Genomic DNA, 14,670 nt, shown 5'->3' on the forward strand with positions numbered 1-14,670 from the left:
TGGTTACTGCTATCTCAGAGAAATAATTCTTGATGAATCGGTACCTGCGTGAGCAAAAGAAAAAAAATTAGAGTAGAGCTCCTAGCCCACCTCAACGTTTTGCTTTCATCCTCGTGACATCAGCTCAGAAAATTGGATGTCTTGTGCAACACTGGGGATCAAGGAGCTCTTTGCGGCACCCATCTAGAAAATGGTGTCTTAGCAGAGTAGCAGAGATAGTAGTTGTCAGGAAATGAAAGCAAAAGAAATACCTGCATGCAAAGTACCTGGAATGGCCAATCCAGCATTTCATACTGAAGATGGTCAGCGCAGATACAAGCACTCCCTTTCAGATGAGATAGTACAATACACACATCTGCTTCCTGTGAGACACTAACCTCTCTGTTCACACCATGACGTTAGTACTGTGGACTGCCAAGGCTCAGCTTCAGAGTCAGGACAGCTCACATGCAAAACAGTTTGATCACAACCAGGATGCCATCTAGATAGTTTACCAGGCATAAACTGGAAAGAGACTCCATTTTTTCAAGGCACTGATTATATACAATTAGAGGTCATTTCCACAAGCTCCATCATAAACAGGTGTCTGCTGTCCCAGGCTAGCTAACCATAATTCATTCACTCCTTTCTACAGATTATGTTGTTAAGACTTGCAGATCCTCTTGTCACTGTTCCCAACACTCTCCAGCCACTCCATTTTCTTCCTTGAAGTTTAGTGCTAACACTGGACACTGTACCCAACAGAGGATTCATTGCACTATAAGCAGCAGGAGGATTACTTCATACATCTCACAGACAACAAAACACTAGCTATTTAATATTCCATTTCAGACACTTTTCTACAGAACTGCTGTTTCATCAGATTTCCCCCCATTTTGTGCCTGTGTAGCCAGTAATTCCCAGGTAACTGTAAAATTTGCATTTGTTCTTACGGAATTGCAACATTTTTTTTTTCAGCCAAACTGCAGCTACCTTTAATCTCAGCAAGTGCTGTTTTGAGCAGGGTTGGACTAGATGACCTCTAGAGTTCCATTATTCTACAGCCTATTCTCTAGGTGACTTGGAGTTTACTGCATCCAAGAAAATACCCAGGAACTGATGATCCTTGTAGATTTTATTAGGTGGTTGCAAGTCATTCATAGCTAAACCAAGCTTCAGGTCAAGTGAATATGAAGTTAGCCCTGAAAAATGGTGACACAACTGATTCAGGAACATTTCGCACAAGTATAAGTTATCTTGCAGAAAAATCCTCTGTGGGAGAAGGAGCCAGGCTCTAATGTTCGGGCTGATCAAGTTGTTCCAGATTATCCTTGTCAAAAGCTACACTTCTTAACCTGCTGTCTTTAAAGATGACAGGCGTTGTCTGAGTCCATCAATATTCTGCCTGGCTTTCACATCCCAGTGGTACCTGTGTCTTCAACCCAGTTCTTCCACAGAACTTGATGAAAAAGGACACAAGGCTCATGACCGACACTCAACTGCAGCTCTGGAGACTTTGGGTCAACACTTCACTCTGCAGTTCATCGTAAAGGACACAGGAAGGCTATAGTAATCTGCCATAACACCCCACTTTGACAATGGGAACATAAACCTTATTCCTACCCACAGTTCTATCTTTTCTATTTGGTTTTTATGTTCTTCAGAGTTAAAATGAACCAACTGTAAAGGGTCCAGCACAGCAGCTCCTAATTTACCAGAGGACCTCAAGCACAAAGACAACTAAAATAACTTTGGCTTATTCACAGTTTTTCAAAGGCAAGGGAGCAAAATAAGATATTTTAAACCCTGCCAAAAATTTTTAGAAACACCAGATGGAAAATTATATTTTTCAGAAAAAACAAATGAGGAGAGAATTTAGCTCTTATTTCTTTTCCAACATTATACAACACCAATACAACCATCAATAATTAATACTAAGTCTTCTTCCAGAGACATACCAATTTAACATTACAGATGCTGAAAACTTATTCAAGTCAGAGAATGGATTTAAAGAGGGCTTACCCCGCTCAGGTAGCTGCTCTTGGATTTCAGCTGCATTCATTTGATTTTGTTGGAAATCTCTTTCAGCAGGCCTTTCAAATCAGAGAGCTTAAGAATAAAAAAAAAAAATAAAAGAAGCTTTGTATACGTAAAGTCAATCTAACTCATTCCAACAGATGATCGCAGCTTGGGATGAAGGGAAAGGAAGAGAACAAAACAAGCAAGCAGTAGTAAGTACCTTAAAATACCCTAGAACATACATACCCTAGAAAATACCATACAACATCAGCAACAACAGGCATAAAACCCCTTATCTGAACTCCTGCCTCCCTGGCTACCCTGTGGATGCCAGCCACTACTTTGAAAGTAATAACTGACTGCTTTTTGTATTCAGTAGTCACACTGTGGTGGCAAATGAAGCAGTGTTAATATTGCTTTTCACAGGAAAGCAATGCTAATAAGTAATATGAGTAAGAAGTGATTGTCTCTCCAAATATTATATCAAATGCAACAGTGCTTGAAAGGGTACTCCCAATTACAGTTTTCATCAATGCAATTAATGCAGTGAGCCCTAATGCATATGTATTCTACCTAGTTAACAAGCAGGCATCATGACAGCTACAAGCTCCCGTCTATACTCCATCTCCTTGTGCTCCTTCAAAGCAGAGATTGCAGATCAGTGGAGTTTCATGGAGCATTCATTCTAACACGTGGAGCTGCCTTCAAACCCTCCCTGTGCCATAACTGAAGTCGTTATTCCTTGGGACATCCGCATCAAGTTTAAAGAAAAGTTTACCCCATGATCAAGGCTCATGTCTAGGACTTAGTTACATCCTCAGACTTGTTTTTAGGACATCATCTGAAGTGAGAGACAGTGAGATATCCCTGGGGTGCCTTGCCCTCAAGGGCACTACTCCTAAGCACTGGCCTCACTACATTTCTGTTATTAAAGCTGAAAGCATGAATAGACAGAACAGCTTGCTGTAAGGTATTCCCTCAGAGAATACGAGGTACAATTTAAGTATTACTTTTCAGTAGAGAATTAAAGTTATCATATTGTTTTCAGTTTTAAGAGGAGCATCACTAGACATATACTTGGTTGCTCACCATTTCCATCTCAGTCTTGAAAGCAAGCTATTATTTTGTAATCTAAATTATTTGACAGCAATCAAAAGAAGCATTTTGAAGTATATGTGGGCCTTTTCACCCTTGGACTTTTAAAAAGTCTGTTCTTCACACCAAAGCAACTCTCCACTTCAGAGGAAAAATACATAATTCAATCAAGCCCTCAAAAAAATATCCATTATGAAGGTCTTTTCAGTATCACAGTCATAAAAAGTATACTTGTATGACAATTCTGATAATTATGTGCCCTTTAGTACATTGGTAGTTTTATATTGCTTCATCACAGGATGTTTCTGTGAATCAGATAAGAACTGGTCATTTTAATTGTAATTAAAGGTCTTCCTACCCTGCAATACGTATGGAGCATTCTTTGTTTACCTAGCAGACATTGCCTGTGCTATCTGAAGCACCACCAGGCTTTCCACAATATATCCCAACTGCCACTTCATTTTATAAGCAGCGGTTAAACAAACAAAAAAGTAGGATTAATTACCTTCAGCACTAGAGGCTAAACCTGACAGAATATGTGTTTGAGAAGGGCATACTTTAAGTGTGTAATGCCCCTTCTTCCCACCAGTGTTCCGTGGGCCTGTTACTCAGCAGGATATTGTAGTTTTATAAGATAGAAGTTATTTTTACTTCTATTCCATCCAATAAGGAATACTGAGAAACACTTCTTTAATGCTAAGCAAGCATCTTTCTGCTTCATTTTCCAGCACAATATGAAGCTACATATGGAATCAAAGGTGCAAAGGAGCACATTAAAACAGCCCAATTAAAACGGAGTCCTGGCAATAGTAACAAAGACTGCACACGACTCTCGGTGATGCTCATTTTCCTTGTGGACCACTACCTGCTTTACTAGACAGAAGCACATCCCCTAGAGCAGTCTGAAACACAAGTACCTTTGCATCCAGTTGTCTAAATCGATGCACCATCCTGAAAACAGAAAGAGGGCAAAGAGAAGTCTGAGTCCAGGTATTAGACAAGATTTGGCCAACCCCCCCTCCCCCCCCTGCCCTTTGCAAAACTGTGCAGTACTGCTTTGCAGAAGTCTATCTGGAGCTAAGAGATCTAGTCCTCGTGTTTGGCCAAAGACTGGAGCTAAGGCAACTACAGAGAAGTTGTCAGAAGACTGCCCTCTTTGCGTGTAGTCAGAGGTCAGTTACAAAACAGATTGTCTGCAGATGCCCCTGCTTGGGAACACCAGTCTTTCAACTTTCCAAGAAGGCTGGGCTGCAGGTGGTTTGGCACTGTTTTTATTACAAGTATATTAACTAACATATGAATTACTGTTTCTGCTGCGCTATTCCATTTTCCTTGTCACGACACTTCTGCTTCCAGTATAAAAGCTATTTTTTTGTATTTGTTTGTCTTCTTACCCAATGCTGAGTGCCTCTGTGTAGTCTTAATATAAACACTTACTTGTGGACAGCAATGTCCACAGCAGGGGCAGAGGGGCATGGAAGAATCTGGTCTTTCCTATCCATTCTTATCAGTTCTTCCCTTACATTTGACTTAGGGAAGCTAGCTACAAAATTACGCCATCATACATAGCATGTTACTGTTGCTGTTTTCTATCTTTATATTTATCTTTCCTTTTACACTATTACTCTGAAAACACTGAGACGGGTCCCAAAGATAAAATGTCATGATCTGGCAGTCAAAGAAGAGTAGTCCAAGTCACCAGCCTTCAAATAACATCATTCCAAATAGCATCTTCCCCTCTCCAGAGGTCTTTCCTACTCATGCTATTAAGTACAGACCTCCATATACATTGATGCCATGGGAATGCTTGATATTCCAGGTCTAACACTAAATATTCTCTGCTAACTGCATAATGTTACAAAACTAGTCAGCTATAACACTGCTTTCCATGATGAGACCTCAAAACACCATAGGAAGACAACATTTTCTGTTCTGGTGGTAAAATAGAAAGACTCAAGTACAGAAAGGTGAAATCATTTGAGAAATACTGTGACAGACATTTGGAACAAATGTGTTTAATACATCTACCCTGCTACTGTGTGCATAATATGCCATTATAACCCTTGCAATATTGCCATTAGCATTTTACCAGCCCAATCAATTTTTTCTGAAGACAGTCTGCAGCAGCTGACAGAAAAGCCATCATTCTACTTAAAAAGATAAGGCATATTTATGCTGAGATTATTTATCTATTCACTAGTTTGCAAACATTTAGAGCTGCTAAAAACTTGCCTTCACTAAAAATATTCAACAGAAAGTTAAGAAAGTGAAGACAAAGAAGGGCAGACGTACTCTTCTGATGAATCATTTGCTTTGGTATTGATTTTGACAAGGTAATTTTCCTTCATGACAGCTTCCCATGCCAGAATTTCATTGTCCTCATTTTTTGAGCCTGGAAAATGTATGTGAAGAAAAACAACAAGACTAGATTCAGTTAATTTGTCTTTCCAATGCTAAGATGCAAAAAGGCTGGGTTAGTGCTTGCATTCAGAGGCTAATAATTCCCTTCTCCACATCCAGAGCATTCACAGCCCCACTCCCCACCCGTGACACAGCTCTGATAAACATGACATTAATGCATTTTACTGTATGCTCCTGGCAATCAGAGTTGGTTAAAGACAGAAAATATGAACAAAAACCCCAAAAAGCTCCAGAAGTCTTTCTGGAATTTTTTGAGTCTTTGTTAATGAGGGTGCTTTGTGAAATGGCAGCTGCTTCAACATGCATAGGACATTCCAGAAAGTTCCTATCTGGGTTTAAGCTTTCCATTTGTTTCTACATTATCCCATATTGGATCATTAAGAGTAACACATGTTAAGAACTATGTTGTATGATTTATCATTGAACTAAAACATTTCAATATGATGGAGTATTGCCTTCTCTAAAAAGCAACTCCTGTTGATGCTGTAAATTAGAGACTGACACAGAGCAAACCACTTTGAGGCATCAAAGTCCTCCAGGCTAATACTTCTGCATTTTATCCTGTTCCAACAGGACATCACAAACCACATGGGTTTTGATTAATAAAAGTTAGCAGAGACAAAAGAAGCCTATAGCTGGCAAATGACTGAAGTCCCATTGCCTCCACTCAGTGCTCCTCTGACCTCACACAGCCTCAGATGTTCTCCCAGATACCAACAGGCATTTAAGAACCTGAATCCCAACCATTTCTGTAAGAGTTAATTGTGGAAGCCAGGATTTTGCAATAGTCAATACATTAGTGTGCATTCTCCATGCAGTTCTCAGTTCCTGCCACCAGCTCAACCACAATGATATTCTGGCTCTAATTAATTCTTCTATTTGCTTTTCGAACTGCAGCGTCAACTGTTCATCACTTGGGCAGAAATATCTGCAGTTAAACAACCTCCCCAGCAGAGAAACCAAACAGTGATTTGGACAGCCAAAACGATTTAGTCAGTTCTAAGGAATTTTATACCCCAAAGCAGGCATCTTTCTCCTACACTAATAACAAATCCAGCCTGTGCTGCAGGGCAACAGTCAGGTTGCTGATGGATGGGAATAATTCTGTCAATTAACTTAACTTATCCTCTCTCATCTGCTTCTGAATGGCACTTAAAAAAGAGAGAAAAGACTCCATTTGTTGGGGGAAAAAAGCTTGTTAAAACAATTCGTATCTGTGCTCTCTGACAGAGTAAATAAGGGGGAAATAGCTAGAGGATTGGCTCAGCAACTCCTGCATGTTGAGGCAGGTTGCCCATTTGGCCCAGAGGGCCAGGAGACTCTGCATTCTCTTTCAGTCACTCAGCAGCAGGCAGAAGAGCCTCTAAAGACGATTGTGCTCTACTAGGCTGCCCTAGCAGCTACTAGTTGTATTAGCTGGGAGATTGTAATGGAAGGACAAAAAGAAATGCAATGCCAGAAGGTAGAGTGGTGAGCAGCAACTAAGACCACCTCTTGTACAATTTACCTAAACATTCAGAGCATGCAAGATCAGGGATGTCTGCCACTTGGGAGCAGTGCAGGAGGGATGCTTCATCAGATGCTAATGACAAATGGGATGGTTTACATTTTTCACGCAGACCATGAAGATGACTTTCAGCTGCTGCAGGCTCTGGATGAATTTGTTCAGTGCTCTAATACAAAAAAAATCTTTCAAAGCTAGGAAAAAGCATAGGCAGCCCTAAACTGATAGGATTAATTTGAAGATTTAATTGGTTTACATACATGAGGTAATTCTGCCTCGAAATGGCTTGGTCAAGAAAGCACTGGATAACTCTGCACAGTACTCAAGCAGAGCGGGTCTCATGGTAGAATGCAAAAGCTCTCTAACCAGACCAAAACCAAAGCTATTAGAGGATGGGGATCACAACAATGCTCAATTGGAGTTTTAGCATAAGGAGTTAGGAATATAATTGCCCATATCCCAGAGAGTGCGCACCTTGAGTACTGAAGGAAGATTATGGCTGAGAAGCAGCCAGGGGCTTTGATTTGAATCTTATCAAAGAGATTTCCAGCAACGCAGTGGTTTTGCATTTGATGGAGAACATGAATGAACTGCTCCTCATTTCCAGTACAAGTACCTCCTCCAAGGTCTACATTGCCCTTGAAAATTTTCCAAAACACTAACTGCCTGGTTTAAGCACCCAATGCCACGGAGGAGTTGCAATGCACCTGCCACAGAGCTGACTTCTAGGTGGTAAGGAATAATCCTACTCACAACAAATAGATGGCTCTTTACTTTCTTTCTTACAGCAGCATTTGAAACATTTCCTCATGACCATGAATATGTAGGCAAAGATGACAAAAGGGAAGGGAATAGTCAAGCGACTGCAGTATTCTTGGACCAAGAAGTAACGCTGGAACTTCCACACTTGGTCGTTGTTCTCTTGTACTGATCCAACAGTGTAACTAACAGGCAAAGAAAGAGAAAATACATGCAGCATTAGTTATTCACCAAAGAACTCCATCTCAGAGCCAAGTAACACAGCATTTCTCTTTATTATACCACAGCATGTTTTTGTGAAGTCATCCTGGAGCTGGTATTTTTTACTGACTAGGAGGTTAGTGAGTTTGTTCTCCTTTTTAGAGAGAAATTTGAAAATGGGAGTAACTAAGACAGTAGAGAAAAAACCCTGAAGTTACAAATAAACTGGAAAGAATAGAAACAGGGAGAAAATACTCCGCATACTTTCACTACCTTAGCTCTAGGCAATTTTCTTCCAGCCTAGACACATGAGAACAGGATGCTGCTTTGCAAGATACTGTGTCTCATTAATTCATCAGCTAGCTTCTTTCTAAGAAAAAAAAAAAAAAAACAACCAACTAAAAATAGAACATTTACAAAAAATGAAAAGCTCCTGAGATTTTTAGCAGAGGCATTAAGAATGCTCCAGGCATGGAGCAAACCTACTGTACTAAGCACTGTACGAACCCAGCAAAGTAACAACCACAAGAGCAAACAGCTCACAGACTGCCTGACCTTTCATTGCTGACATTAAATGGCAGATGGATGTTTCCAAAATGTCTGTGTTGAGATCCTAACAGGCCCTTATATGAGGTAAGCTGAAACCTTCAGCTAGTGGAAATTATCTGTTCTTTTAGAAGATAAACACAATCCTGAATTTCAGAAGTATCTAAAATGTAATGTTCATCCTTTTCAGCTAATGCATACTGGATTCAAAGAAAAAGTTGGATTCTCTGTTGTTAAAATTAATATATAATTGTAATTACAACATATAAAGACACTGATTGTACTGGTGTCTAATAGATATCAACATTATTAAAGATTGACAAATACTATGTACACACCGGTCTTAGGAAGAGCCACCACAGATTCACACATTTCTAACTGTATCAAGAAAAAAACATCTGGGACTGCTGTTTGCCCACGGGGCTTCCTGAGGCTCAGTACAATGCAGCGCTCCTGCTTGATCAAATCATTCAGTCTATTGTTGAAATGAACTATGCAAAGCTCCGAGAGTGTCATTAGAGAATTCACGCTGGGTCCTTTCACAAAATAAGCTGAACTGGCAAAAACTAGGTTTTTACTGGCATAACTGTATAAACCAGAACTTTTACCATTAGGTGCTGTTAAAATAAGTGTTGTAACGAATATCAAAGGCTTCTAGGGTAGAGCTGGCTTACTGCTGTACTTTATTAATGTGAATTGCTTTCACCCTTTCTAGGGAGTACAAGCATTGTCTTCTGTCCCCAGGTCCTGTGCAGGTTAGGAAAATACATGTACAATAAATAGACATGCTGCACCAGTCCTAGCTGCCTTGCCAAAAGTCACATTTCTGACTGTGTTTGGAGCCCAGGTCAGCAGGGGAAGAAAGGTTAAGAGCGGAGGGGAGTGCAGATCCCACAGCTAAGGGGTTCTCAACTCATCACACTAATACATCTTATCTCAGGCCAGGAAAAATTGGCACCGGCATTCAGAAGGGAGATCTTCTTGAGGCAAACCAAGATCCTTAGCAGTTCCTATAAATGCTCTTGTTGCCAAAGCAAATTCCTGCCAAGTCTGTCACTGCCAAAGTACCATCAAAACAAGCAAAAATAAACATAGCAGACCTCAAGAACGATGCCCAGGGGTTGTAAGTATTTTTGTTATGCTGTGAGGGAGTGTAAAGCAGAAAAGAAGCAGGGCTGTGAAGGAGAACAGAGCCACAGCACCGATCCAACTGTATTCACAAGTCAGAAGTGAGACAGGAGGGCAACACACTCCTGAAGTCTGATATGAAGGACTTCCCATTATTAACTCAAGTCTGTGCTTGCGGTGTAAACAACAAAGATTTCTGGAAGAAGCTGAGGAAACTTTTCCCTGCTCTTGCTGGTCCCAATGCATTCAAAATATATTTGATAATGTGCACAACAGCCACCATTTTTTTTTGGCAATTCAGTGCTGGCTATGTGATAAGGTCAGCAGATACCAGCACCACATTTCAGGTGTCTGATCCATCTGCATGGTGTAACACTTCACAAGATGTCAGAATAGTCCTCCTGACTGGTAGACCCGCGACAGATAAATTACCATATAAAAACAGAGATGATGGCATTTTTCAAGACAAAGTCCTTTTGTATGTCCCAAGGAGATGCAGCCCATCGCCTGTGGTATAAGTCAGAACAATAAATAGCAGGTCCACCAGAGCAGTAATACACCCATCATCACCACACAGCAGTTCTGGTTAATAAAACCATAGTGTCATAAAAAGACTGTGATAACAACTCATTTATTCAGTCTAGCAAGGTCAGTTGTGCAGCAGCTTATACTTGGTAAAGCACTGATCCAGCTATCACCCCCTGTGTGAACCACAGGGGTTTATACTAAGCCCACTGTGCAAAGGATGCTTAGAGAAGTAGTAAAAGGACAGGCAGCAATCCATCCCCAGGACATTGTACCCATTTTGATGAGACTGCTGTGAGAAATGCTGAGTAACCTTGCCTTTGTTCATCTTCCCACACCACACCCTTAACTTGAGAGGTCTGTTTCAACCTGGGAACCCTGTCCAGACTACTCCCAGCAATTCCTCTGCAAAAGACACAGGCAGAGTCCAAGGCCTGGCTTCATGCCATTTTCCTGGACTTCATTCCCTTTCTCAGAGGGATATTGATACAGGGATAACAAGCAAGTGATCGATCCTTTATTACGTACCCAAACATGGCCACGAGCAGGTTCACAAGAAGGATGTTAGTTGAAAGCATGTAAATGCAGACAAGGGGAATGGTAATCCACTCTGGGAAGCGGGGTTGGTTGTTGGCATCCAGCTCCACGCACAAGGGCTTGGACTCATTCCCAGAAAAGGTGCAGCGGTCAAAGTTGTAGGTGGTACCTCAGAGGGCAAGAGAGGAGAGCAAACAATGAGCCCTGTCCCCCTCCTCCTGTTGGGTCCAGCCCCAGGTACTGCCACTGAGCACAATACGTGTGGCATCCTCCTTCCCCATCTCCCCATCAGACATAAAATCTTGCCTTGCTGCTTGGAGGAAAGGGGTCAACACAGGACTGGACAACCACTGAAAGGACAGAGATAGGTTCCCACAGAAAATAGGTACCATCAACATCGTCAGGGTACTGGCCAAACATAGCCAGGTATGGCTCATAGATGACAGATCGAAATATCCACTCCCAGCGGTGCTCATTTTTCCTCAGGATACCTTGCCTGGCCACACCAAAGGCCACCATCCACACAGCAAAGAGGAAGAGGAAGAAGAAGACATCTATCATCTGAAAAAGGACAACAAGCAAACGCATCAGTGCCCCACTGCATGCCTGTCGCAAGCCACACATGCCTTTTTTCTCCCTGATTTGATATCTGGGTGGAGAACAAATATTAGAAAACCTACAGAGTTAGCACCATTTCAATGCATGTTTTCAGATCACTGCTCCATAAATTTACAGTCACCAACACACACACATGCAAATAATTGACCATTTCCACTCAGGGAACTTCAAAAATGTTTACACAACCAGAAAACCAAGGCACGTTTCAGAATACAGGATATCCCCCTGGCATCAGACAGGGTCCACCCACAAAAGCCAGATCCACATATAAAGACTATTTATGCAACAACTGTAGCTGCAGACCCTGCAGCCCAGTGTCAGGTGAAAGCAGCCATACTTCTGAAAATGCCACCCTGGATGGCTTCAAACCAGCATTTATAGGCCAGATACTCTGGCTAACAGTTTCATGAATTTCTGGCTCTTAACAATATACAGATAACTGAAGACTGGCAGTATCCCAGCTGAGCTTTCCCATTTGTTGCAGATCCACCTCCACCAAGATCTGCCCTTCCACTAGCCCCAAGCATCTTTACTATTAAACTTACTCAAAAACTCATCCCCTTTGAAGAAGGCTAAACAAGAGAAAGATGTACAGGAAACAATCCTCTGTTGTTGCTTCCATATCATAAGGCACTCTAGGTCCAGGTGATCTCTAGACTTCAGCTTTGCAGCAGTGGTACAAGGCAAATTAAATGCTTTCTGGGTAAGCTGCAGGCCACGCTATTACTTTTATTGTCACCATACAGCTGGTTTTTAAATTCCATATATGCCAATCCTTTGCTATGGCACAAGGCAACCCAACCACTGCAGAAATGCAGAAAGACAGGGAAAACCTCTCCTAAGGACATCTAGCAATACTCACTTCACGTGCCCTTTGAGTGCCATTCCGCAAATGCTCCCCATGTTGAGTGCACTTCAAATCTCTTTTCTTTGCAGTTTATGTGTGTGTGTGCAGAGGTATCACTGGGAGGAAAATTCAAGCAGTCATACTCTCCAATGCCCCTCATTCCCATACCTACAGCAAGCCATATCTGTATTATATGGAACCCCACTCTCTTCCTATTACCTTTCCCAGTCTGCTAGCAAACATTGCCTCCAGCTACCAAGGGCAGAATCAGCCAGGCCACTCCATGAGAGGCTCCTCACCACATGCTTCTCCAATTACTTGTGTGATGCAGTGGAAGACAGAAATCCTCCTCCTATACCATTTATCATCATTGTCACGTTTGGGGAATGCTCATGTGAGCAACAAGAGTGATGGAATATACCACTGAAAAACAGGAAACAAATTTCCTCCCTGTGCAGAGGGAGGGAAAGAGGCCCTGCTCTTAATTAGGTCCTATTTAAATCTTAATTAATCCTGTTTAGCAGATTTAAGAGAAGGAGAGAACAGTGGTGATCTTCACTCTTGAGGAAAAACAAGGCATCACATCATTTATTTAGACTCTCTTGAATAGCTGCCAGAATCTTACCATCCTCTGCAGCATAATAATTTTGGGTCCTAGATTCCTGCTAACTGTGAAAATATGGATCAGCCTCAGAGTAAAAACTATGTAGTCCAAACAGAAAATGACTCTCCCAGAATACCAAGAGCTTTCATCAGATGAGTGAAGCCTGATGGAGACAGTAAAAGAAAATGAAGAGAAGTGTTGGGTGAAGCATGCAGAAGTCAGGTAAAAATACAATGAAACACTGAAATGCAGAGTGGCAAGTGAGTAACTGGAAAAGAGAGCACAGCTATCCTGGGCCCCATGCCCTCTCCCACCCACTCCCATCTGATGACAGGTGATAGAACTGGTTAATGCACACCTTGTTTACACCCTTCCTATCTTAGCTACATCATCGCTGTGTCTCCTCTTCCTCTCTAGAACTGTTAAGAGCAAGGAAATTTTGTACCTTTAGCTATTCCCACAGCCCTCCAAAAACATCAGTGCAATGACCGCTCTGCTGCACTGAGGCAACAAGAAGTTACAGTTGACTGAACAATTACACTGTAAAATGTGTTTCCATCATTTCTTTGTCATGGTTGTTAACTCACCCATTCCTGTTAAACAGCTTATGTGAGCTAATGACATTCTGTTAGACTATTGTAGGTACAATTACAGCCTCCTTAAATACAACACACTAAACCTCAAAGAGTCCAGATTACCATACTAAATAGTCAACAACAGGAGCCAGAGAAAATCCCAAAGAACTTCTGACTCTCTAAGATATTGGCCATCTTACCCTGCAGCTTTGTCTGATATGCTCTATACAGCCAGTCTTGAAGGCATTGTCATGAAACCTAAGCCCATTTCAATCATCATCTTCTAAACATGCTCATACTAACCTAAGCATTAAGAAGGGCTGTCCTGCTGGCCCAAAAAGATCTGAGTTTAGGAAAGCCACCTTTGATTTCAGGGATAGACTCAACTTCCATTAAACAAAAAAGAGAAAATATTGCATGCAGATGTTCCCCCAATCACTTTATTTTATTTCTTTATTTGCTTTTAAAGATTTAGTGACAAGACTTGGAAGTATTGGGGCCTTCATAAAGAACAGGGAGTTTCATGAACACGTCATTTCCCAAAATCTCATTACACATTGTAGTAAAAACCCAGAAAGGAAGCAAAGCCATAACATGGCCAGAAGAAAAGATACTACTCACCTGAACACAATTCCTGCTATGAAGTAGAAGATTGCTAGCGTATCCATAACATTCCACAGATCTGAGAAATACTTACTGCCATTCATGTACCACTGGAAAAGAAAAAGAGCAGAAAGTAACCACCACACATGCTTTTGATCAAAGATGCAGATTTAATCTATTATTTTAATTACCTGGCTCTCTATTTCTGCATTGTAAATCTAGTGAGAATCTCTGCCCATTCCCAGACTGACTGGTCCTGCACCCTGGATCCAGAGTTTGCGCAAGAACCAACTTCTGGATACAAGTCAGAGGTGACTCATTAAGACAAGTAACTTAACGAGGAGAAACCTCCACCAGGCCTGAAGAAATAGAGCAAGACCCTGATCATGATTCTTTTTAATTTTCATTGAAATAACCAAAGCTTAGTAGAGTAGTGATCAGTGAATCTCTCTATAACTGGCATATCCAAGGAAGGCAGTTCTGCTCTCAGTACTTACATGGGAAACAGAGTACTTATATGGGAAACAGAGTTTTCTTCTAAACACAGAAGGATCTATGAGTAGAGAGCCTGACTTTGCTATTCCAGTTGCACAATTATTGCATTTTCTTCACATAATAGGATGCATCACATGATGGAAAGGTGTGGCAGCTACCAAGGTGCCAGGCTCAAGATATTACCAGACACTATTTCAGCATCCTGGGACCCACA

The 14,670-nt window shown here is 41.4% G+C and overlaps 1 protein-coding gene across 1 annotated transcript in view; it reads right to left on the bottom strand.

The window, feature by feature from the left end:
* Nucleotides 1-2,037: 2,037 nt before the first annotated feature.
* Nucleotides 2,038-14,670, bottom strand: part of TRPM8 (transient receptor potential cation channel subfamily M member 8) — a gene marked incomplete at both ends in the record, with an annotated part of 44,523 nt that continues 31,890 nt past the window's right edge. Inside the window, 8 exons of the mRNA XM_082314537.1 lie at nt 2,038-2,088; nt 4,011-4,044; nt 5,386-5,485; nt 7,772-7,962; nt 10,706-10,883; nt 11,104-11,275; nt 12,805-12,946; nt 13,980-14,071. Of these exons, the coding sequence (XP_082170663.1) occupies nt 2,038-2,088; nt 4,011-4,044; nt 5,386-5,485; nt 7,772-7,962; nt 10,706-10,883; nt 11,104-11,275; nt 12,805-12,946; nt 13,980-14,071 (960 nt within the window). The remainder of the gene's footprint in view (nt 2,089-4,010; nt 4,045-5,385; nt 5,486-7,771; nt 7,963-10,705; nt 10,884-11,103; nt 11,276-12,804; nt 12,947-13,979; nt 14,072-14,670) is intronic.

The sequence above is a fragment of the Platalea leucorodia genome (genome assembly GCF_965183815.1).
Source record: "Platalea leucorodia genome assembly, chromosome: 5".
NCBI classification, from domain to species: Eukaryota; Metazoa; Chordata; class Aves; order Pelecaniformes; family Threskiornithidae; genus Platalea; species Platalea leucorodia.